The sequence below is a fragment of the Puntigrus tetrazona genome, chromosome 18 (assembly GCF_018831695.1).
Source record: "Puntigrus tetrazona isolate hp1 chromosome 18, ASM1883169v1, whole genome shotgun sequence".
NCBI lineage: Eukaryota > Metazoa > Chordata > Actinopteri > Cypriniformes > Cyprinidae > Puntigrus > Puntigrus tetrazona.
The window spans coordinates 4,268,061-4,291,757 of NC_056716.1; the positions used below are offsets into that span (position 1 = coordinate 4,268,061).

At 38.1% G+C, this 23,697-nt stretch overlaps 5 protein-coding genes across 8 annotated transcripts; 2 read left to right on the forward strand and 3 right to left on the reverse strand.

The window, feature by feature from the left end:
* Positions 1-34: 34 nt before the first annotated feature.
* Positions 35-7,103, reverse strand: rapsn (receptor-associated protein of the synapse, 43kD). The gene is made up of 8 exons (XM_043265045.1): positions 6,111-7,103; positions 5,083-5,421; positions 3,644-3,802; positions 2,814-2,912; positions 2,386-2,508; positions 1,606-1,659; positions 1,262-1,461; positions 35-1,179 (listed from the first exon to the last, which is right to left on the reverse strand). The coding sequence occupies exons 1-8, from the start codon at positions 6,333-6,335 to the stop codon at positions 1,107-1,109; spliced, it is 1,272 nt and encodes a 423-aa protein (XP_043120980.1). The 5' UTR covers positions 6,336-7,103; the 3' UTR covers positions 35-1,106.
* Positions 7,104-7,759: 656 nt separating this feature from the next.
* Positions 7,760-12,051, reverse strand: kbtbd4 (kelch repeat and BTB (POZ) domain containing 4). 2 transcript variants are annotated; one of them, XM_043265115.1, is made up of 6 exons: positions 11,920-12,051; positions 11,667-11,767; positions 10,762-11,259; positions 10,519-10,660; positions 10,302-10,408; positions 7,760-9,517 (listed from the first exon to the last, which is right to left on the reverse strand). In XM_043265115.1, exons 3-6 carry the CDS (start codon positions 11,221-11,223, stop codon positions 8,657-8,659), a joined length of 1,572 nt encoding a protein of 523 aa, XP_043121050.1. In that variant the 5' UTR covers positions 11,224-11,259; positions 11,667-11,767; positions 11,920-12,051; the 3' UTR covers positions 7,760-8,656. The 2 variants fall into 2 exon arrangements, with proteins under 2 accessions (XP_043121050.1, XP_043121051.1); XM_043265116.1 differs by lacking the exons at positions 11,667-11,767; positions 11,920-12,051 and having other exon boundaries at positions 10,762-11,660.
* On the forward strand, positions 12,030-13,877 carry LOC122363152 (protein FAM180A). The gene is made up of 3 exons (XM_043265119.1): positions 12,030-12,170; positions 12,555-12,634; positions 13,210-13,877. The coding sequence occupies exons 1-3, from the start codon at positions 12,095-12,097 to the stop codon at positions 13,534-13,536; spliced, it is 483 nt and encodes a 160-aa protein (XP_043121054.1). The 5' UTR covers positions 12,030-12,094; the 3' UTR covers positions 13,537-13,877.
* Positions 13,878-13,925: 48 nt separating this feature from the next.
* Positions 13,926-18,823, reverse strand: ddb2 (damage-specific DNA binding protein 2). The gene is made up of 11 exons (XM_043265117.1): positions 18,688-18,823; positions 18,421-18,584; positions 18,137-18,258; positions 17,229-17,420; positions 15,809-15,975; positions 15,403-15,502; positions 15,138-15,315; positions 14,881-15,026; positions 14,601-14,756; positions 14,433-14,478; positions 13,926-14,343 (listed from the first exon to the last, which is right to left on the reverse strand). The coding sequence occupies exons 1-11, from the start codon at positions 18,714-18,716 to the stop codon at positions 14,090-14,092; spliced, it is 1,554 nt and encodes a 517-aa protein (XP_043121052.1). The 5' UTR covers positions 18,717-18,823; the 3' UTR covers positions 13,926-14,089.
* A 563-nt stretch (positions 18,824-19,386) lies between these two features.
* paqr5a (progestin and adipoQ receptor family member Va) lies at positions 19,387-23,401 on the forward strand. 3 transcript variants are annotated; one of them, XM_043264130.1, is made up of 9 exons: positions 19,387-19,667; positions 20,777-20,996; positions 21,174-21,301; positions 21,625-21,827; positions 21,924-22,050; positions 22,148-22,192; positions 22,270-22,366; positions 22,475-22,623; positions 22,759-22,968. In XM_043264130.1, the coding sequence occupies exons 2-9, from the start codon at positions 20,943-20,945 to the stop codon at positions 22,823-22,825; spliced, it is 870 nt and encodes a 289-aa protein (XP_043120065.1). In that variant the 5' UTR covers positions 19,387-19,667; positions 20,777-20,942; the 3' UTR covers positions 22,826-22,968. The 3 variants fall into 3 exon arrangements, with proteins under 3 accessions (XP_043120065.1, XP_043120064.1, XP_043120063.1); XM_043264129.1 differs by having other exon boundaries at positions 19,389-19,667; positions 20,717-20,996; positions 22,475-22,619; positions 22,759-23,401; XM_043264128.1 differs by having other exon boundaries at positions 19,389-19,667; positions 22,475-22,619; positions 22,759-23,401.
* The last annotated feature ends 296 nt before the right edge of the window (positions 23,402-23,697 follow it).

Genomic DNA, 23,697 nt, shown 5'->3' on the forward strand with positions numbered 1-23,697 from the left:
TATGTTGTAAGATGTTAAATTGATCATACATATGGCAATTTGATTATATTTATTTTTGACTGCAACATTAAATGAAAGTGCCCACAAAAAATAAGGCTAAAAACATTGGGCCAATCAAACATACTCAAAAATGTTAGTGCTATACATGTCGGAAAAGGGTTTTTTTTTTTTGTTGCATATGCACATTTGTGAATCTCTGAAGGTTTTAAGAAAATAAAGAAGATTAATCGTAAGGTTTTAAAGCTGATTTCAACAAACTATACTTCTAACTGTACATACTATAAATGAAAAAAGAAATGATTTTTCACATTTTGTTGATTCAACATAAAAGAAATGAATTTAGCTGTTATCTGAAACGTAGTAATGTTGTGTGTACTATATAAGAGTCTTATTAAAATACATAAATAATTGTCAAATAAATAATTAACAAAATGCATAATTGGTCAAGTTAATAAGTTGAACACATGCCTCTGTTACTTCAGAATATTACAGTTCACTAACAGGAGGCAGTTAGAGACATTTGAGTTTACTACAAGCTCAAAACAAACCTCAAACAAACTCAAACAGAACAGCGTCTCTCAGCAAATCTTATACCGCTGACAGAGAACACCTTTATCTTATTAAAATTACATTGTAGTATTTGTGAATTATTTACACAATCCAAAGAAACTAAATCAAGCTTGAATCTTGATTGAAAAATCAATTAGAAAGTTATAAATGTTTTTTCAGCTGTGACAATAGAGCAATAATGTCCATTAGGAAACCACATGATATGTAAAGCTCTCACCTTGTTGATGAATATCCTTACTGACAGGATAGCAATGCTGCATGGTCCAATCAAAGGTCTTAAGTCTTAAACCAATGCAGTATTATAAGGTCAGTTCAGAGAAATATCTGCTGTCTTTCATGACGTCTCTTTTGAACTGTTAATCCATGTCCTGTCATTTCCACATTATTCCCAGTTGCCATAAAGACAGGATGGAAATATCGGAAACCCTCCTTTTGTCCAGTTAGAAAGCTTCCTGAAAGAAGGCCCTGGAACTTCCACTCCCAGACAGGTCGCTGTGATGGGATTCAGCCATTTTGTCCAAGGCAAGAGTGCAATCTCATACAAAACCCAGCTTCACTGAAGAACGATGGCATTTTGGGCAGCCCTTTGTGCCGTTTGTCTGCAGACACCTGCATGCGTGAAAAGCAAAAACATATTGAGCGACATAGATAACTGGTGACAACAGAGAGTAATAAACACACAAATACATACTTGAGGTGGAAAATGTGAGAGCAGGGCAAAGCCTGCAGCTGCTGGTTCTTCTCTCCGATGGACTCCCCGCACATGCCACAGTAGAGCTCTAGCTCTTCCACACACTGCAGGAACTTCACCACCTGCTCTCTCAACTCGTCCTGCTGCTCCTTACAGCGGTAGATGCTTTCACACAGGCTGTGCATCTTCAGGATACACAGCTGGAAGAGAAGTGCACAGAGACAGTCAACTACAACGCTGATGCTACTACTATTAGAGAACATCTGGTGTCATTGAAGCTCCATTGCTTCAGAAGCAGTGTTGAAAATGAGATGTTTGTCTTTTGTTCTAAACAGATGCATCACCTTGTTTCCAGTCGCCTCGGCCAGATCATGTGCTCTTTGCAATGAGTCCAAAGCCTGAGAAAGTATTCAAATTAAAAATAAATAATTACAAACCATTTAAAATGATTCTTGAACCTTACAGAGCAGCCTATGCTGGCTGTGCACAGAGGCCATAAAGTGGGGCAATCCTGATTCTACAAGAATAGTCACAACCTTTAAGTAAGTTATGTTTTACCTACTACTTTTTATTCAAATGCAAGTTTTGAGCAGTGAAGAGTAGTGCATGTTGTTTGTCGTTTCTCTGATCACAAATGCAGACATGGTGTTTTGTTAATTCAGCACAATCTAACGCGGCACATAAAAAGAGAGTACAGTAATGTAATGATAATCAGTAATTATGTCCCCACTGGATGCAACAAATGCCTGTATTTGTAATGGCTTTTAATGTTTTTGTGTCATTGCATCGGGTAGCAGCATCACGTTATGGTGAGGGGCGTAACATTTCTGTCACACACTTGAGGTATTCGGCCGATCACAATGCACTGTATATATAATGTGTCAATCACAAATGTTCTAGACAATTAAGAAAATAAAGTTATTAAAAAGAGATTTCATAGTGATGCAATGGAAGATTCATTGTGGGTTCCCCAAAAAACATTTCTGTGAATAGTGCTTGAAACAGCCATTTTTTTTAGTGTGAAGAATATTTTAATTTGATAAACAAATTCAATGGGTGTTTAAACAGCACATGCCAATAAAAAAAATATTTTTTAGGCAAACTACACAAATCAGTTTCCTGACCTTATCGTATTCCTTCTGCAGAATCCAGCACTTCCCCACACCTACGTAGATGGATGCTTGTCCAAGGCGGTTACCGATCTCTGACATTATGCACATGGAGGACTCATAGCGAGGGAATGCTTTCTGTATTGAAGGTGAGCACACAAAGAAAAGCATTATTGCTATAAGCAAAAATTATAATTCTGTAGTTGTCTAGTTATGGCTGTTCGAGCACATAATGCACATTTTGTATTTGAACCATTGAACATTGTAGCTAACTACAGACAGCTTGTTTCAATTGTGTAATAACAAATAATTGACGTTTGTAAATTTGGTCATAACTGTGAAGCTCTATTACTAATAGAAATAATGTGTAAGTGAAAAACTGTGTAACAGCTATGGGTTAAATGCAGTAGCAATACACTAAAAAAAACAGAAGTAGAACTTACATCAACATCCTTTTGACAGCGATGAATATCAGCAAAGTTAAGCAGACACAGTGCCTGAAGAGGACGATCTCCATGCTGCAGTGCAATCTTCATTGATTCCTAAGAGACATAAGATCATTTCCAGTATTAAGGAATATATACAATGCAAACCTTTTTTTACTATAATAATCATTTCACAATATTACTTTGTTTTTGTCAAATAAATCAAATAAATGCAGCCTTGATGAGAAAAAGATTTCTTAAGAAGTTCTTGAAAAAAAAGTACATGTAGTGTATGAACCAACAACCCCCATTCATACAATATACAAAACTGAGAAGTTGCTCAACGGCTGGAATGTGGCCTGTAATCCCTGCTGTTAGACGTCTGTAAATCACACTTGCAGACAGCACATTGTGACGCTCACAGTCCAAAGCATGGCTGTGATATTTCTCTCCTCGTCATTAGCAAAGAGCTAAGGGTAAGCTCTGCTCTTCATTAACACTCCTCTCAGACAGCACCTCAGCAGGATGGACTCCGGACTGGCGTATTTTTATCAGCCATAGTAAAGGGGGCTGGTCGAGGGGGCTGGCACAACTTGTCCTACAAATAACTGCACCTGTCAGTTGTACCGTGGCCCGAGCAGCAGACAGAGGCCAGGGTTACACCAAGGGGACTGATAAATATGATCAACATGCGGCATCCTGGGGGATTAAGGTGATGCTGCCTTAAATCTTAGTCCAGGTGACCACTGACACAAGCTGTTTCCACATAAAGATTGCCTTATTTGGTTTCGGTGCACCTACTTTAGTCATTTAAAACTGGTTGATGTATCATAATTAGATGTTTGTACCTCACAGCATTCCATCGCATCTGCTAAGCGCATCAGCTTCCTGTAGGCCACCGACATATGGTACTGGCTCATGGCACGGTACTTGAGACTCCAACCTTTGCCATAGTCATTCACGAGCTCAGCTGCTTTGCAAGGAAAGAAGAGTGCTTTCTCATAATCCTGCAACAGCACAAAATATGCAGTTATTAGAAGTATAAAACAAGCTGCACATAAAGCATAGGAACAAAACGGAAACTAATATTAGAAAAAAAAAATCTTAAATTACAAATCACAAATTACTTAAAGTCTGACCGATGCATTTACTGCTATATTTTAAGCCAATGCATAAATGCACAAAAAATTAAACAATTTGATGCATATGAAAATGAAAGAGCATGAAAATGAGAATGCTCAAAGCAACCAACCACTCGAAGTTGATCATTTCCCCCGTGGCAGGGAGATATAGCTCTGCTACAGCTAAAAGAGGCTGTCTTATTATTGCCCCTAGTAGTGCTGACATTCTCTGCATGCCTCTCCATCACATACTTATTACAGCAGGCCTTCCTGGGAATCCAGGGGATTTGCTCTCTTCAAATCTCTGGTGTCAAGGTGAGTACAAATGCCTATATCTAGCCATTGAATACATTGTACAGAACATGTAGGCAGTTTGTTAGTCATGTAAAAACTGCTTTACTCTGTCACTTAAGTAGAACTTGAAATGACTGCAGGCCAAAGGAACATTAAAGAAATACTTTGTGTACAGTACACAATGACAGAGACTTTGTGTATACTTAAGTAAATATACACACTACATTTCAAATACGTGGGTTTAGAATTGTATTTTTTTTCATTATTATTTTATTCAGTAAGGATGTATTAATTTGATCAAAGTCACAGTAAAAGTCTTTACCTTTTTTCAAATGATTTATATGTCAAATAAATGCTGGTTTACATCAAAATTAAAAAAAAAATATTATGAAATAGAAAGCAGTTAAAGAGAAACCTTTTGATCAAATGAATGTAGCCATGACACTTGAAAAAATCTCACAGACCCCAGACTTTTGAGCAGTAGTACCAGCATACTGCTAAATCTCATGATATTCATTTAAAACTATTTATTTGAATTTAGTTTTTATTTATGATTTATGAGTTGATGGTGAAGTAGCCAACAAGTGTCCATCATTCTTGTGATCTCTTTCAATACTGTTTAAAAAGCATCCTAAAACGCACACAATGAAGTTAGTTACGAGAGTGTGTGTACAGAAATGTAATCTAGACAGAGTTGTGACAGATTTAAAAGAAAGTTAAGTATACATTTTTATGTTATTTTTTTGGTGTGATGACTTTACTATTATTGTAAATTGTGTAATTGTAATTAGAGGGTGTGCCACAAACTTGTAATAGCAAATGCATGCATATGTATTGTTTCTCAAAACCTAAATAGGTTTTAATCCTCATACCTTAAGCTGGATGTAGAAGTTGCCCAAACTGCAGCAGACCCGGCACTCCAGCATCTTGTCATCATTGTTATGAGCGTATCGCAGGGCCTTCTCATAGCTCACTAAGGCCTTTTGGAAAACGCTAAGACCCAGATAGGCATTGCCCATGCTCAAACACACTTGCCCGTTGAGCTGTAGGCTTACGGTGGTGCCCTGCATGTTTAAGCAGGTCTCACAATATGAGACTGTCTTCTGGAATTCACAAAGCTTCTCATTGCTGCGTGCCAGGTTCAGGTAGCCCTCCGTCAGGTAGTCCGGATCCTCCATCTCTCTTGCTGTGTTTATCTGAGCTAGGGAGTACTAATGGTTGCATGGGAACAGAATACAATAAAAATGAGTTCAACTGTTGTTCCCCATCCTGCTGCAACCTGATAAAATGCTATACAAGACAAAGGACTTTATTGTCTTCATACCGTGACAGATATCAAGCATACTTTATTATTATTATGTGAGAGCTACAGTTGTTTAAACACATCATAGTGCAAATAAAGTCTTTGCTGAACTTGGGAACGCTGGTCCCTCTGCGAGGAGGTTTATGTCAACAAGATGCTCTGTGCTGAGGATCATATTGCATGTGGCTCTCCTTACCCTCCATGTAACTATGGAAGTTACATATTATATGCATGTTCTGCATTATTCAAATTGCTATAAATTTCAGTACGTCAGAAAGCTTCGACATTGAGGATACATTAGTTCAAATCATAGCAGATATTAAAAGGGATAGTTCATTTACTCAACCTTATTTTGTTTTAAACTGCATGACTGACTTGTTTTCTGTGGAACACAAAAAAGTCTCTTGGGTTCAATATATGGACAAAACTATTTTTCTGTTTTCGAAATGGTCTCGATTTTGTAATACAAGTTTGCAACAACAAAAAAGTAATACTTTAACACTTCACTTCACATGCCAGTTGATGGAATACATATTTTTTGGCAATGTAAAAAATAATGTAAAGGTGAAGGAGGATGACTGCATAAGTGGCTCTTACCTGCAGCATCTCCTTGTATTTCCCCATTTCAGAATGTGCTGTGATCAGACAACCTAAAACTCGAAACTTCCCCCCAGGATCAGATGTCTTCCTTAACACTTTCATCCAGACATATAAAGCCTTTTCTGTATCATTTGACTGATAAAGCTTCAGTCCTTTCTCAATCTGCTGTTTGGTTTGGTCCTGACCCATTTCTGCTACAAAGTCCCTCATAAAAATAACCATCCGTTTGGCTCTTCGGCCCACTGGGGAAACGCAAATGTAGAGATTTTTTGTCTTTCACTGTCAACGCACCAAAACAAAATACGTGTTAGCGAAAAATCCACCCCGGAGATCTGCACCCACTCTCGTCACTGATCTACAACTCTCAGCTTTGGGTGCAAAGAGATGTTGAAGAAACTGGATCCACAGCTTGCAAGGTCTTCAGAGTCCAGATCTCCATTGCTCATCGCTTTAAAGAATCACAAAATCATGGTCTGTTGACATTAAAGACCCAACTTCAGTTGCTCCAGAAAGCTTGGAAAGAAGATTGAAGGGAAAAAAATTTGACACTAAAGAAATAAGTCTCAATCCAAGGTGCTGGCAATGATCTCCCAGAATATCTACTCCTTCCACACCCGAGGGGGAGGAATTCTCTGTACACTCACCCCCCCACAAACCACCCCTTCATCTTTCTCTTCCCTCCCACTGCAGTGCTGGCGCTACAGCAGATGGCCTTGTCACTCTGGACCATGTGTCTCTGCTGGAATCCAGCTTCAGCCTCTGAAAAGATCCAAGGTCACAAAAGACGCTTATCTGTCGATCTTCATACCAACAGTAGTGCTGTTCACCTCCACATCCACGCACCGTCAAGAGGCTCAAGCACCACAACTGTGAAGGGCCCTTAAGAAAGAACAACTTTAGGAAATATTCAGTCCTACTGCACTACAGCAGAGATTTGAACAAGTGAACAACATGTGAACAAGTCTAAAAACAGCCAGATATTTCACAACGGTGAAGCACAGCGTGTCAACGGTCCACATAGAGAGTGGCAGTTCCTGTGGGTGGGCCTTGTTAAGCCGCTCGGTGTGCCACCTCCCAGCCCCCCAGCCTTGGTGTCAGCAACTGATGCTTAGAATAGTTCACAAACTCTGACATGGTATTTGTCTTGAGTTACAGTACCGCTGCTTCTTGAAACACATCAATGGGATCGAATTGTCGGGTTCTCAACAGAACCTGGCTTTCTTCGGCCCTTCCTGCCCCCTTTACACCCAGCTTCACGGATACAAATAGGGAGCATTTACCGCCTTGCCATTCACAAGATGACTTGTCTTTCCAAAGATAAACATCTGGTGGTTGTAAGTCACGTCTTTGTTATAACGCAATTCCTGAAATGCTAACACACTGCCTCAGCACATTTTGGGGAAACCAAAATATATTCCTTGAAATAAATGTGTAGATATAGCTTTCAAGTATATTTTAAGGCAGAGCAATTAAAAAACCCTTTACTTTCATTTTTCAAAATGTCTTTTGCCTTCTGCAGAAGAAAGACAAGGTTCAGAAGGACAAGAAGGTGAGGGTGACATTAACTTAACTCTTAGGCAAATGGGAACATGTGAAATACATAACTTATTTTTAGCTTTTAATTCAAGAGAAATGTTGACCAAATGTACAGAGTAAAACAACAGACATTTATTAAAAAAATGTCTACAATTTCAAAAGTCAAATCATTGTAACTAACAATAATCCAAACCAGCCACAAAAGTCTCTGGTAGACATAAAACTAGACAGCTTCTTCGTATTCTGCATGGTGAAGTAAAATGTAAACAGTTGTAGCATTCAACTTTCAAACCAGCTTGAGGTGGTATAAAGTTCCTATCCAGTCAAAAACCACTGAGAATCAGAGATTGGAAGTGAAAACAGGGAAATTACCATAAAGCAAGATAGACGAGTTGCAATAAGAGCACATTTCTTGCAAACTTTCATTATGAATAATACTTAAATGGCCCTTGACAATTGTACTAAAATATTTTTGTCAGCTCTCTTGGGGATACTTTGCACCAACAATCATTTTCTTACGTTCAGAGCATGTAGGCAGACATATGAAAGACACCATATATTGCATTTTATCACTCATTAGAGGGTAGTTACTATATTCAATTCATAGCTGTACACGTTGACATACTGAATACATGTATTCAGCTAACTCAGTAAGTGTTGTGTAAAGATTAGTGTGGATGTAGATGCATGTAGCGGAATGTTTACAGTTTTTAAAAATGATAATATAAATCCCTTTTGAAATACAAATGAACCAAAGTTTCACCAAAGCTTGATAAGCTTCAATGGTCAAGTAAACTGCAAACAACAAGCATCACACATTACATTTGGCCTTCATTAACACTTTACAGTGTCCTACTGTGTAACACTTCACATGACATTATAAAGTTTGTACCACTGTATCACAGTAACAACTTCTACGTGACTGCTGTCTATTTAATCAATATCACAGACCATAGCTGATATGACCATAGTACATTTATCATGGTCCCATGCATTACTTGAACATCTCAGGCCAAAACAAACTGCCAATTTGTGAGGAGGATTTTGATTCCCTTGATTACAGAGACAACCGACGTGGCAGGATTCAACTTCAAAGTGTTTGCGTCGCCTTTCTTGCATTTGTCCCTAAAAACGTAGATGCATCCGTTGCAGCTGGCCACTTTCCACAGAGATGGTACACAGCTCCACACTTCAGGAAAGCGCAGCCGAGTGAAGCTGTCCAGCAGTGGGTTATAGCACACCAGAGAGTCTCCCTCTGCCACCACAAAGATAAGATCCTTATGTGCGGTGGCATGCATGCATCCGGCAAAAGGCAGCATGTAGGGCTTGGTATGACACCTCTGTGTGGCCGTGTCAAAGCACTGGATAAGGCGAGATGGTTTGGTAAAGAAGTCCATGTCATTTTCCTCCCCGCCCAAAAGGTAAATGGTGCCTCCCAAATTGACTCCAGCTGCACCTGACACGGCTGTGTCTAGTTGAGTGGTCTCTTTCCATATATTGTCCTGTACCGTGTAGTAAATGACAGCATTGGAGAGAGTGTCCTGGAGGGTCTTGCCTCCCAATGAGTATATGGCATCCTCTGTGGACACAGAAACTAACGTGTGGTGCAGACGGTCCCGGGGCAGAGGGGCGCAGCGCTCCCAGTCCATAGTGTGCATGTTGCATTTCCACATGCGTCGTGGTATGGAGCCCCCTACGACATACAGATCTGCCCCATGCTTGCAGGCAGCTGTGATCTGGTGACACAAGCTGTTCTGGCCGCTTACGCTGATGGCGTCATCCTCATCACAATGAAGAGACACTGCCAATGAGTGTGTGCGTGTGTCTTCTTTCCCAATTAAGTATATGTGAACTTTTTCACCAATTTCCTAAAATACAAAAAATATTTTGAAGTGATCAGCTATGTGAATTGATATAGCAGGTTAACAAATGAGATATTCTGGAAGGTTCAATAATGATTTCGTATAGTGCCGTAAAATAGGAAAACATGTATGCCAACATCGTCCAGAAAAGTGTTTTTTTTTTTGCATAATTATAATAAAAAATGACAATTCTATCATTAATTACTCACCCTCATGTCATTCCATATCCATAAAACCTTCATTCACCTTTGAACACATATTAAAATATTTTTTGATGAAATCAGAGCTTTCTGACCCTCCATAGACAGCAACCGACACGTTGTCATGGTACTCTAGAATAGCTTTTGTGTACAAAGAAGACAAAAATAAAACCTTTATTCTTAAGACTTAATTTCTCGTCTTCCGTGTTAGTCTCCACAGAGCTTTATAAAATTAAGTTTGATATACCCTTAGATATTGATTACATCTATATTTATTCATTTAGCAAACAATTTTATCCAAAGCGACTTACAATTGGGGAATACATCAAGGGACTCATCTTAAAGAGGCAAATAGACATAGAAAGTGCTTGAAATACCAAGTTTCAAGCATAGTTCAAATAAGAACAAGCTAGACGGGGAAATATAGGAAAAAAAAAGAAAGGTTTTCAGAAAGCTCTCCGATTTCATCAAAAATAACTTTGTGTTCCAGGGATGAAAGAAGGTCTTATGAGATTGGAATACCTGAGGCATAATAATTAATAACAGTATGTAAAAAATACTGTTTAATATCCATTTAATCCATAACTAACCTTTAGGCTGTCTAGAAGCATATCCAAATACTCCTCTCGTTCGACTTTATTGTGATTTATCCAAGATTCAATAGCTGCAGTAGGATTTTGTGAGCTTGGCACACCATCTAAAAAAGAAAATGAAAACGACAAGTTAACACGATCTCTGAATCTTTCTGATTAAAACCTCTCACCTAAAGTGAAACCAATTTGCTGTTTATTCAAGCCATTTATTCACCTTTAATGATATCCATGAGAAGGCACAACGGCAAGTTCAGGAACTCCTCTGTCTGGTGCAGCTGAACCAGGTGAATCTTCGCACAGTGCTTGGCAGCTGTATACAACTCTTGGTCACTGTGCCTATCTGCCAACCACATCACCTGAAATAAGAAGTAAACAACAGTTTTCTACCGATTCAGCTTTATCAAAGCTTTTTTGTATGTATATTACAAGTAGCAGTTAATAAAACCGAAGGTTTCACCTGAAGGCAGTTCTTGACATCCACAGTTCGTGACAGGAAGCGAGAGCACTCCTCAAACAGGGCAGTGAGCTGATACATATCAGCCATCTCATAAGTGTCCTGCAGGTCTTCCACTCTTAGTTTGATCGTCCCATGGTAGATGTAGTCAACCAGCGACTGGAAGACTGGCGCACTGACATCCTTCAGCTCAATATTACGATCAAAAGCTTCTCTGAGGTTAGAGGTGAACATGGACCTGAAGAAGCAGCTTTGTGCAGAGAGCACGAGGCGGTGAAGCTGGAACTCTTTGCTGTCCACGGTGACGGTAACATCTGCAAACAAACCATCTTCCAGACACAAGTCCATGATGCTCTTCACGACACGGCTGGAATGGGAGCGATCGGTGAAGGTGTAGCCCTGGAAGTAGTTTTCATCCCCTGATGGACCTCCAACACTGTAACCCCCGTCTTCACTGGACTCCATGGCGCCTATAAAATCTAAAGCAGCTTCACCTGAAAACTAGATGAATGACTGTGTCTTAGATGGATTCATTCATGTAATTTTGATTGTTTACTGGCAGGCTGGGATTTGCTTTAGTATATATCACCCAGTAACTTAGGCTCCAAAATTGCTGTGAGATAAGAGATCTATATGTAGTTTTCCGTTTATACGGTTCCACCAAAACGGTTGGACTTTGTATTCAAATCAGCGTTAAATTTGACTGAGCAGTTCGCTCAGTCAAATGATGTCCATCTATGGTAAACTGGCCAGCTAAGTAGCTAATACTAACTTAAGCCACCTAGATTAAGGTTTCACCATCCCAATGAGCCCACAATCGGGAAAACGGCGTGACAGATGTAAAAGTGTAGACAGCACACGCACGTTATCATTTATAAATGTTAGCATGTGTTAAATCTTTGCCATACCAGAAGACTGCTTGTGAGCTTCAGGAAGTAAACAGCATATTCTTCGTCCTGACGTCACCGCGTGTTTACGTGACTCTCTGCTGCTCCCGTGTGTTGGAGCCCTGTCATTGCATCGCATCGCATAAAAAAATATATATATCATACATTTTAAAACGTATATTCAAGTAACATTTCATTTAGCACTATTTCACAATATCATCTCACAATCATTTACAACAACAACGAAAAAGGAGTAGATAAAATAAATAGTCACCATCTCTAAGTAGTTGCAGTTTTTTCTCCCTCAGTTTGGATCAAATTGCGTTTTTCCGCAGGTGAAAAAAATGCGACGCACTAGACTGTCTGACTCGGGAATGCCGTTTTTGTGGGGCTAACACGGATGACGACCGAAAGCTGCGTGATTCAAGCGGTGTTTTATTTTTGTGGCAATGTTGTTGACTCAGATTAAAGTGGCATGTGTCGTCCTGTGCCTTATTGGCTTCAGGGAGCCCTGGAATACCTCAGGTAAAGGCTATTCAACTCTTCCGGTTAAATACTTGGGTCTTTGTTACTACACAATATTTAGATTAATCATATATGCAGGCCTGTTTTCCCTGTGATTAAAATAGTAGTGCTTGATTTTATTAGCAATTCCAGTGCTGTTGGACTGTGGCACTGGCCCTTCTGTGGCATGTTGGACATGATTCCTGCCAGCCCTTACGTCAGAGCAGCATATTTTCCACCTTTATTTTCTCCGAGCACTATGCTTAAAACTTTGGTATCGTATTATTCATACATAGTTTATCGTGGCATTGCTCATCACATAGCTCTGCGTGGCTCAGGCTTGTTTGTCTTACAGCTCAAATGTAATGCTTTTGATGCAAGTCACGAGTCTGTGCTGTTCTACAGATGTTACAGCAGTTCTGCACGGAGGACTCGCACATCAAGGTTTCATCAGATCTGAAAATGATGCTAACCTGATGTTTGAGGTAAGAAGGTATAGCTATATCCATACATAGATGTACATTCATTTATTTTTTGCAGTGAACACAATTTATTTCAAGGATAATTTAAAAGCTATAGGTTTTACTATGGCAGTGTGTCACTGGAATGGCAAAACTTTTCTTAAACACACTTTAAGGTGCTTTTTATGACCTTTTATGACATGTTGTACATAACATGCATCTAAAATAGTTGAAACATTTCTAATTGCTCCCTAAGTATTATGCATGCAGTTTTTATAACATAAAAACAGTTAGATAATATAAAGACTACATGGAATATTTAATCAGTGCTCATGCTCCTGGACTTGTTTAAGCTATTTTAATAATCCAATTAAACTCCAAATACGTACAATTGCTGAAGAAACAACTGTATGGAGTCCCAGGAAATTTGTCCTCAATAAATGTTTTACATTTTAGTGCTATGGTGAGCAAAGGCATATTTAAAGACAATATTTTTGCAAGCAAACATAAGCAATTGTTTCCTCATCACCCCATCCCCCAATGGCCACCACACCCTACAGATCAGCTCACATTTTCTTTTTTTCTTTTTAAATCCCTAGTTCTTATGGAGTGGACTTGAGATTGATGCTGACAATAACATTGTCATGCGAGATCAAGAAATTGCATCAATGCGACAAGGGCGAGCTTTCTTATCTCTTATAAACGACAGCATCCCAAAAACTGTCTCTGCAATGGAGAATTTACTGGCTGAGCTGGAGAAGCAAGACAACTCTTTTACTCAGGCCCGTTTTGAGACCCTCCTCCTTGGGACCGTCTATTCAGCCTATCAAGCACGAAACCAGAGGCTAGAGTCCGAGCAGCAGGCCTGGAAGGACATTCTTGGTCGTTTGGCAAATGTTACTTTCGTTCAGCTACGCAGGTCTTAACTAACAATAAACACACCAGTGATTCAGAAGTGCACACGTAAAGAAAATCAGATAAAGAGTGTGCATATTTGGCGTGCTGTCCGAGGGGAGGGCTCTGAGCTTGGAATTTGGCCTGAACTCAGAGTACTCCTCCATATCCTAGGCTGGGATAGGAAAAGTCGAGAGTGAGGAGTTATGGTGGTGAAGGGATGCTGGAAACTGTTGAGGGACAGAGGTGAGTCGACTATGTATATATACTCCTCTCGTGCTGATAGGGTAGATTATCTGAACGTGTTCCTCACAAATTTTAAATAAACATCATTTAAAGTAACACCCTGATTATTTGTCCCTTGTTTCTATCTCCAAGAATAGGAACCTCTTATTACTGTAATAAGACACACAACATGAAATTTTTACCGTAAAAAAGTACAAACGTTTATTTAGTACAGAATATATATACACATTAGACCCTATAAAAGGTAACAAAACAAGTCTGTATTTTTATTTTTCTTGTTTCAGGTTTTATATAATGACATGAACCTGAGAATCAAATTTTGACGTTCAGTGTATTCTCTCACTTTTTCTTTGTTTTCGATGTCTTGCATTCTGTCTTGCTCTTGGTCTTGGTCTCTGTTGACAGTGATGACAGTTTTTTCTTGAGCTTTGCATCATCAGCAGCTCTTCTGTCTCTATTTGTGCGCTGCTGATTGCTACGCTGGGATCTGGAGGTCCCAGGTCTGCCTCCACTGTCCTCCACTTTCTCTGTTGTTTGTTTCCCATTAACACTGTTCAGTGTGTCCTCTCGGTTCCAGATCAAAATGTTATAGCCTGTAATTAAAGTGTACAACTTTTTAAAATTAATCATATCTTCTATGGTGCCTGACTACTATGATTATTAACAGTAAATTATAGTTTACCCATTCCAGAAGCCAGCACATCTCCAGCTGGACTAAACTTGTTGAGCTGAAATAAATAAACGTGTAATATCTTAGGTGCGCCTGCAATCGGTAATACATTGGTATAAAGATTGGTACATACATTTTTAAAAAACCTAATCAATTATTAAATTATTAAAACATCCTTACAGATATGATACCAGCTGCATTGGGGTCTCTCAGCTGATGCACAAGCCCTCCACTGTTTGCATCATATATGTCAATAGTTCTCTTGTCATTGACAAATACTTGATCGTCTGGGTAACGGCCAGCCACGATGAGGTCATACATGGGATGCCAGGTTGCCTAAAGGAAAGTTTTTTTTTGCAAAATTAAACTCAAGGACATTAATAGCCCTGGAACTCTAAGATGCCTGTAAACTTAATAATAACAACATGAGGAGAAAAGCTTAGGCTAAAGGAACTCTTACCTTGATGGGCGTTAAGTGCTGAAACTGTCGATGAGGATGAACAATTACTTGATATGGTTTAGACCAGTCATATGAACAATAAACCCTGATCTGATTCCTCTGGTCTGTAGTCAGGAGCTTGGTGCTGTCTGTTGGATTAAAGTACACTAAAAAAAAAGAACATTATTTTCAATATTAATTTGCACTGTACAGTTGAGAGTCTTTTTGTATTACTTCTTCCCCTCCTCACTTTACTAATCATATATATAGTCTCTTACCAGAATTGACTGGCTTTTCATGAGGCAATTCAGCGATATAACTGCTTTTGTCTTTAATATTTCTGATGTCCCACAGCTTGACTGTAGAATCAACAGAAGATGTAGCCATCAGCCAATCACAACGAGGATTAAATTCTGCATGGGTTACTTTGGCTTTGTGCAGCTTCTCTTTGAAAATCTAAATGTTTAAAAAAATGAAAACATTAGACAGCTTTATTCTTGATTTTCACAATTAGAATTGATTTAGATTTTCCCCCTTACTTACCTCATGTCCATCTAAGCCAAGCAGAAGTAGTCGTCCAGTATTGTCTCCAGTCGCAAGCATCTGACGACTGACAGACACGTCCACACAGCAGTACCAGTAACTGAGAGAATGACATTTGTTGCATTAAATCCATATATAAAAACGTATCTTAACATCCAGGGAAGGGCTTTAAAAAAAGTCAAATACCGTGACCACAATTTTTAAAATACGACAAATGTGGCAAACAGTCTCAAACAAATCAACAAGCAAACTATACTACATGTTGAAAGGCAATTGTTCTTAGAGGACAGCAATATGGAATACTGAACCTTAACTTAAAATACATAAACACCACCACAAAAGTAGATTCGATTTCCCAACACTACAGAGCTATTCACAAAAAAGTTCAAACAATCGCTGTCCTCACCAAAGATCATGGTGGTCATGGCCACAAACTGGGGTTCGAGACAATATCTGACTTTGGGTGCCCTCAAAACTCTGCACGCTGACTGTGCCATCACCAGAAGCAACAAAGATTTTGGACACATCTGCGGGGCAGAACTTCATCCCGCCTATAAAATCACCAGCTCCTTTCTGCGAGGACAAAACGGACAAACACAAGCCTATTAGGTCTACAAATAGCTGTCAAAACAAGTACTGTCCTGAGATGGGAAGACTCAGTGGTTGGGGAGGAATGTGGGTTCAACACAATTGCAAATTAATACAGCAATAAAAGTGACCCAACAACATGAAGGAGATGCGGACAATCAATGTTCCTCAACACAGCCATACACAACCAACAAAATGTATTCATCTCAGACGTCCTAAAATCTAACAGCTTAGCAACAGAACATTAAGCTCCATTAAAAGCAACATAATCAATCGCATGAGAATACTGTCAAAAAAATTAATGATTTCATCCTCTGGTCTATCACAGAGTTTACCCAACATCATACCAATCAGAAGACCAAAATATATACAAACACATTCAATGGCCACTTTAACTATGACATGGAACTGAATTGTATAACTTGTTAACACTGAAACTGTAACACTGTAAACACTGTTAACATCAAACACAGGCAAGTTCTTCCATATTTTAGAGCCAACGAAATCAAACACTCAAAAAAGATGTTGGACTTGCATTCTTATTATACTATAAATGAGCTGAATGAACAGAAATGCTCAACAACAGGACAGGAAGAGGCCTATCCGATCAAATTAGTGTTCAGTTTAAAATTTTTGTTAAAGTTTCTTTGAGTGCAAATGGGAGAAGTACCATAACTGCTAATAAAGAAACTCGCTTACTCCCATGAATCTGTTTGGGCAAAGACTTGTACAACCGATCCACTGAAATCCCGAAGGGTGGTAGCACCCCAAATAGATGAGATGAACAGCTGATTGGTATTGAATTGGTTAAACTTCATGCCTGTTATTGCATCTCCAGGACCCATCTGGAAGAACAGAGGAGAAAATCTCAGCAGCTACTAAAATTGCATCTTTGAACTGTTGTAATCTTTGCTAAAATGTACACTTTCAGAAAAAAAAGGCACAAAGATGTTGTACAGTACGTCTTTGTACTTTACTTGCAGAGGAACACAATAATTTGACTTCACAGAAACCCCAAAAGTACTTGTCATTATGTCACTGAATAATTACACCATTTTAAGCCAAGAGGCATCTAAAAACATTTAAAAAGTTAAATATTTTCTCACTTTCCCAGACTTACTTTCCTGAGTCATGTTTACAATTTCTAGAAAGTGAAAGTGTCCAAATGTCTAAAAACCAAGTGTCCAAATATTTTCATTTTGAACATTATATTTTTCTTCAATCCAGCATTATCTCACCCCCTGTATGAAGGTTCTCTTATTCAGCATATTATAATCCCACAGGATGATGTCTCCGCCCTTGGAGCCCACTGCAACAGTGGTGGGATGGGTGGGATGCCATTCCAGACAAGTGACCCTCCGATCGAAGGGGCTGGCTGTGCGGTGAAGTTTGTAGGCTCTAAGGGAGCGTATAAAAGGTTCTTGCAGACACTATAAAGCAATAAATGGGGAGTGTTAACATAATACTGTATTTGTAGAAAATGTACACCATTTTTCTATAAAGTTCACAAGTGCATTATATATAGTGGTGGCCAAAATGATTAGAACTCTAGTATTTTCACAAGTCAGTTATTTTTACCTTTTGCTGTAGTCTGTCAGTATGAAATATCAATTTAAATTTCCAAACTTACATTTTTCCATTAATTGTAATAATCCGTTCAGATTTTTCTGTCTAGAATGACATTAAGAAACAGTACAAAGACAGACTAAATCGTCTCCAAGATGCTTTAAAAACCTGCAAAAGCTACAGTACTGTTAAAAGTTTTATGCACTTGTGTATAAATGCTGTCAAATTAGGACGCTGTCAAAAATAATGTCATAAATAGGTTTTTTTGATCAACTTATGCTGATTAAATTAAATCAGCATTTGGTTTGACCATCCTTTGCAATCAAAGCTTTTATCGTAGGTGCACTTGCTCATGGTATTTTAAGCAGCTTTGCAGGTAGGTTTCTTGAAGCATCTTGGATAGAAAAGTAAAAGATATAAACAACTGACTTAAAATCATTTTAGCTGCTAAAAATATTAGTGTTCTAATAATTTTGGCTAGTACTGTATATATATATATATATATATATATATATATATATATATATATATATATATATGTGTGTGTGTGTGTGTGTGTACATTACGGGCTTGTCATCACCTGACGCAGTTGAGCATGGATGCTCTGTCCCAAGGAGCTTTTGTAAATGTAGTGAAGGATACTTGTTTGGCCCACTTTTTTCTGAGCTCCAATCCATTTGACACTTGCTTGTATGTAGGTTTCTGTGACATCACCCACAGTGCATGCACAGTTAAAACAGTTCATCCCATTACAAAATTGAGAATGATTAAAAACACTAGTTTTAAATTCATAAATTAATTATTCAACTATTGCATTTTTGCACAGTTACACAAAATTGTGCAATTACTCGCAGCTTCGCTCACCCGTTTTCGCTGGCGTCTTGCCTTCTTGTTTGGCTTTCAGCTTCTTGGAGAGTGTTTGAGTTTGTTCTTCATTGGGTCTTTTCTTTGAATTGATTTTCTTCGTCTGCGTCGACGCAGAGGAATCTGTCTGAGCCCTTCCTCGCGCCATTGAACGTCTAGTTTCTCTTTGAAAAAGATCGACAAAGACATTGCAAATCGAATATATATCACTGTTGCAAATTGTTCATGGGATGCGATCGACTAGAATCACGCAAGTTACTTTCTTACCTGCAGATATAAAACAGTCTACAGTACATCCGCCATCAGATCGGGAAACTGGACACAGATCAACACCGCTACACGTGCACGGGCACGCTTTCTGACTACATTCAGTGACGTATGAGACCCAAATTTTTAACGTTACGCGCAATACAGAATGCATCCACTAGATGCCACTAAATGCTGGCAACTGTCCACAAACTCAAACCGTATACGTTTTTTTTTTTTTTTTTTTTTTATAAATGACTGTATTTCTTTCGTTTCTGATTTCAATGTTTATATTTAGAATATCAATAAAGATATTACATACACTTCACTAGGAACATATATACACACATACACTTCACTACATGCAGCTTCATATGAGCCTAATATAATACTATAAGATATAATATTCAGAATTTAATTTATTTTTAAATCGGTGTATTTTGCATAAATAAATATGCTTAACTATGCACAAATACGCTTCACTAGAAATATTCAGCAATTCCTGGATCCTTCGCTGTTTGTGTACAAAACATTACCTGCAGCTTCAGTTCAAACTAATATGAGCTTAATATAATACTACAAGTACAAGGCATAATGTTCAGAATTTTATTTTATTTTTAAATCGGTATATTTTGCATTCATGGTTAGTTTGCAGTATAAAATTGTTTATAATGAAATACCATCACACACACACACACACACACACACACACACGCAGCAACAACGACAACAACAGATACATTTGCAAAACTAGACCACTTCTTTGACGGGCGTCGCGTTGCGCCTGTAGTGGGATAATTCAGCTTCTTGGATACGGAGCGTTCATGAGAGTATACTAGCCAATCACAGAAGCCCGGGGACCTACAGCTGACAACGAAAACAAAGAAAGGCATGTTTTTCCTCTCACTCTCTACTCGTTGTCGGGAGGGAAAAAATCAGACATTCACTGTATGTTGTTTATTCAGTTCGCACACACTCGAAACGTCGAAATACATCTGAAGGTAAGCGTGCCAACGAAAAGACTCGCTATGAATAAAAGCTGTCTTTTGATACATAAAATATGAGGTGTTTAATAAATAGCAGGTATTTAGGAATTTTATGAGGATTGTTATTCGATTTGAAAACGAAATTACAATCGTGTAGGACAAGGATTATGCCTGGCGTTTTCAGTGCGATCCACGTGCTGTTCGTTCTGATTGAAACAGCTTCCCTTGAAACAGTTTTTGAGCTTTGATGGGAAGCGTTCTCACATATTTGCTGTGCGCAAATCAAAACAATAATTGCCATCGGGATTTGAAATGCGTATGCTAAAATCAATCATGGCTTTGTCTAAATATAGTCAAGAATGTTTACTTTGATTTACTGGCTGAAAAAAATTCCACACATAACTTTTTGTATCAACTTCAGTGTGGTCTAGTTCACTGTAGTCGCCAAAGGCAACAAAAATGACCATATTGTTTACTATTTCATGCTATTGCAACCTATGAGTTAAATCACTTGTTGCCTTAACTTGAATATTTGTGTGCTTTTTGCACCTAACAGCAATTAGAACCCAATATGAGTTCTGTTTATATTGGTGTATTCTATGGAATACATTTCCCCCCATAATACGAGCTCTGATGCACCTGTCATGTTATCTTTAGGATTGAACACATCCCTCTCTATTGTCTGTTGAAACAATGACTAATCTATTGAGGCCTTTACTACCTAACAACAAAAGTGTCAAGTTACTGTATATCTGTATGTGTGATTTTCTTCCACCTCAGCTCCCCTTCCCATTCTAAGTTAATGTTCTACTAACACTTGTGAACTTGAGGTAGAGATGGTGATTTTCAGGTAGCTGTTCTTTACTCAGAATAAATATGAGAATAATAGGGTTTAATGATTAAGTTTGTGTTTATTCAGGCAGGTAAAATTGCAGCCACGAGGTTTATAACTAGTCAGATAACATTGTCTATTGCACTGCTGCTCATAACTTTGTGAAAGGCGGTTGTTCCATTGAACATTGCTCCATTTTAAACTGCTTTCGTGTGTTTTTCCACATCAACAGCTTTATGTTCAAGATTCATGAATATAAAACACAATATTGAACTCCCATATGTGCACTTAGGGAGGGGTTTTATAGAAAGATCCTGAGTTGGTGACTGGACTGTGAGATATCATACAGTACAGAAGAACGCTAAACAGAAGAAGTCCAAAACAATCACAGGGAATCAAGAAAATCTGTAGAAGGCTAATGGTCTCTCCACCTTGTGATTGCTGGACCCCTCTCTACTATGCTCAATCTCATCAAGCTACCTCAAGTGTTCACCATCAACCAAGTTCCAAAAGTAATTTTTAGTTTTTTTTTATTATTATTTAGTTTTTAATACTGATGTTAACTTGCAAGACATGTCATTGTTTTGCACTGTTGAATGTGTTGTATACTTATCCTGCCAGTCACAAACTATTAAAGAAGATTCGCTTGATAAATAAATATGATTTTCAAATACGTATTTGTTTTATAGGTCTTCCACGAGGATGGCATCATTTCAGGGTACCGCCACCCATGCAGCTCTGCCAAAGACTGTGTGCTTAGTCTTTTCCAGCTAACAAATGAAACCCTCAATATTTGGACTCATTTCCTGCCTTCGTGGTGAGATATTTGTCAGCATTCAGCTTGTCATACATTTACATTAGCTGATGTTAAACAAAGACAAATTTGAGAATTTATTTAAGCTTCATGCGAGCTTTAATTAATACCATGGTAAATAATTGTAAAACTCTTTGCATTGAAGACTGATCTCCAGATTACTCATGTACAGTAAAACAGTAGACACTGCTGAAAATGTCAAATATGTCACAGGGTTTGCACATGTTAAAAATGCATGTGCATTGATGCCTCTCTTACACAGCACCTTTTGTTCAATGCTTGCGTTTTTAGAATGCAATGGGTTTTTTTTTTTTTTTTTGTGCAAGGTTTTTCTTATGGAAACTGACAGTAGTACTAGTGCAAGATGACTGGCAGGATCCTTTCAACTGGCCCTTGCTGATGTTCCTTTTGTCGTGCTGTGTGTACCCACTCGCTTCCAGCTGTGCTCATACCTTCAGTACCATGTCAGAGAGGGCCAGGCACATCTGCTTCTTCTTTGATTATGGAGCTCTCAGCTTCTACAGTCTTGGTATGTAGAGGTCGCTGATGCAGACCTAATGAGTAAAATATATTTATATACGTATGTAATGTTTTTGTGACTAACTTTTTTTTTTATCAACCACAGGTTCTGCCATCATCTACTCTTCTTACTCATTTCCAGACAAATGGGTTAATAGCACATTTCACAAATACTATGTTCCTATAGCTGTTGTCAATTCTGTTATCTCCACTGCACTGGCATGCTACTCAAGGTAGGACGAATAAGCAATGCTTTGTGGATTTTGACCTTAATGGTATTAAAATATAAACATTTTTAAAAACTAAACACATGTATCTCTTCGATTTTAGACTTGGTTTGCCATTTTTTCAGTATAATTACCACAGCATTAAAAGGTAAAGCTTTTTTGCTTTCTAATCGTGACATCTAAAAATGGTACTTTTTCAGTAAATTAACTGTATTCTCTTTTTAGTTGTTCTGGAAAATTAGATCAGAAACTGAGTAAATGTCTACGGATAATCGCCTTCGTCTATCCATATGTTTTTGACAACATCCCTCTCTTTTATAGAGTGAGTGTTTGGGTTATTTTGGAAAAAAAAAAAAAAAAAAACTCATTGTTTTGGCTTTGTTTGTATTGAATGTGAAACTAAGCAACTAATTTCTGCCTTCATTTATAGATCTGTGTGTGCACTGGTGAGGGTTGCACTGTTAATGAAGCCAATGCTGTTCACTATCAGCACACGTCACTGGCTGTTCTCACTGGCTTTCTTTTTGCCACACACCTGCCTGAACGCTTGGCTCCTGGCAGTTTTGACTACATAGGTAGGTACGCAGTTACAGTTCCCTGCATTCTCTTTAAACAAGAATCGTGAATTCAGAGCAAATGGCACTGGTGGAATGCTTTTAAAGCTCTGTGAAGTCTATTCATTCTAAATTGCGGCTCATTATGCATCCTTTACAGGTCACAGTCATCAGCTCTTCCACGTGTTTGCTATTATTGGCACGTATTTCCAGATGACTGCCATTGAACTTGACATGGCTGCACGAAAGCAGTGGCTTCATGCTCATTTGCCACCAGTCACGCTTTCAGACACCGTGGGAGCTGTGTTATTTAGTGTGTTCAGCAGCCTTTGTATAGTATATGCCTTCAGTCTGGCACTTTTCTCCACTAGAGGTGTAAAGGACAAATTAATTTGAATTGTGACATTTGATGAGGTTACTTAGGGCAGCTAAGTTAGTTTCCCTTAAAACTAAGTATATTGTGTGTATATATGTGTTAAATGGCAGCAATTTCATGAAGATTTTATGTAAATTGGAAAAGTATAAGACTGTATAATTTATGATTGTTTTGTATTGATTCATGTTTTTGTACTGAGTGTCATTTTTCTCTACTTCTAATCACATGCTTGACATTTTCACAATTTAAAAGCACATTTCCACGTTTTTGAAGCACATGAATCAAACTATATTATCATTGTTTTTACAAGTGCCTTTTTATAATCAGTCTTTTTGAAAACTGTTAAGTGTATAATCGTGGTGTTTCTTATGAAAAAAAAATCTTGTTAATATGTAACATTTTGTTATTTTTACTTAATAAAACTATGCAACGAAAACTATTTTATAGCTTTTGTATAATTTATTAAATATGACATAGAATTGTTTATTCAATATATGCTATATACAATTTTTTTTTTACTCATACATTTATATAACAGAAAAAAATAGACGTTAGTTATTGTTTAAATAATGCTTTATTGTCATCCATGTACAATTCCATATTCCACTGTACAACAAGTAACATTTCACATGCATCAAGAAGGAACAAGGAAACGGAGAAGAAAAAAAGGAGAATAGGACATAGGTTTACAGATAAATATCTATTATAGATATAGACATGTAT

Coding starts and splice junctions, on each gene's coding strand:
- paqr5a (XM_043264129.1), top strand. CDS start 20,943: ATGCTCAATCTCATCAAGCTACCTCAAGTGTTCACCATCAACCAAGTT. Junction 20,997..21,173: donor CCATCAACCAAGTTCCAAAA/GTAATTTTTAGT, acceptor TTTGTTTTATAG/GTCTTCCACGAGGATGGCAT. Junction 21,828..21,923: donor TCTCAGCTTCTACAGTCTTG/GTATGTAGAGGT, acceptor TATCAACCACAG/GTTCTGCCATCATCTACTCT.
- kbtbd4 (XM_043265115.1), bottom strand. CDS start 11,223: ATGGAGTCCAGTGAAGACGGGGGTTACAGTGTTGGAGGTCCATCAGGG. Junction 10,661..10,761: donor ATGTCAAGAACTGCCTTCAG/GTGAAACCTTCG, acceptor TTCTTATTTCAG/GTGATGTGGTTGGCAGATAG. Junction 9,518..10,301: donor TGCTTCTAGACAGCCTAAAG/GTTAGTTATGGA, acceptor TTTGTATTTTAG/GAAATTGGTGAAAAAGTTCA.
- rapsn (XM_043265045.1), bottom strand. CDS start 6,335: ATGGTTATTTTTATGAGGGACTTTGTAGCAGAAATGGGTCAGGACCAA. Junction 2,509..2,813: donor GCTGTCAAAAGGATGTTGAT/GTAAGTTCTACT, acceptor CCTTCAATACAG/AAAGCATTCCCTCGCTATGA. Junction 1,660..2,385: donor TGCAGAAGGAATACGATAAG/GTCAGGAAACTG, acceptor ATACTTTCTCAG/GCTTTGGACTCATTGCAAAG.
- LOC122363152 (XM_043265119.1), top strand. CDS start 12,095: ATGTTGTTGACTCAGATTAAAGTGGCATGTGTCGTCCTGTGCCTTATT. Junction 12,171..12,554: donor GGAGCCCTGGAATACCTCAG/GTAAAGGCTATT, acceptor GCTGTTCTACAG/ATGTTACAGCAGTTCTGCAC. Junction 12,635..13,209: donor ATGCTAACCTGATGTTTGAG/GTAAGAAGGTAT, acceptor TTAAATCCCTAG/TTCTTATGGAGTGGACTTGA.
- ddb2 (XM_043265117.1), bottom strand. CDS start 18,716: ATGTACTGTAGACTGTTTTATATCTGCAG. Junction 18,259..18,420: donor CAAGACGCCAGCGAAAACGG/GTGAGCGAAGCT, acceptor GTGATGTCACAG/AAACCTACATACAAGCAAGT. Junction 15,316..15,402: donor TTGGCTTAGATGGACATGAG/GTAAGTAAGGGG, acceptor TTAAACATTTAG/ATTTTCAAAGAGAAGCTGCA.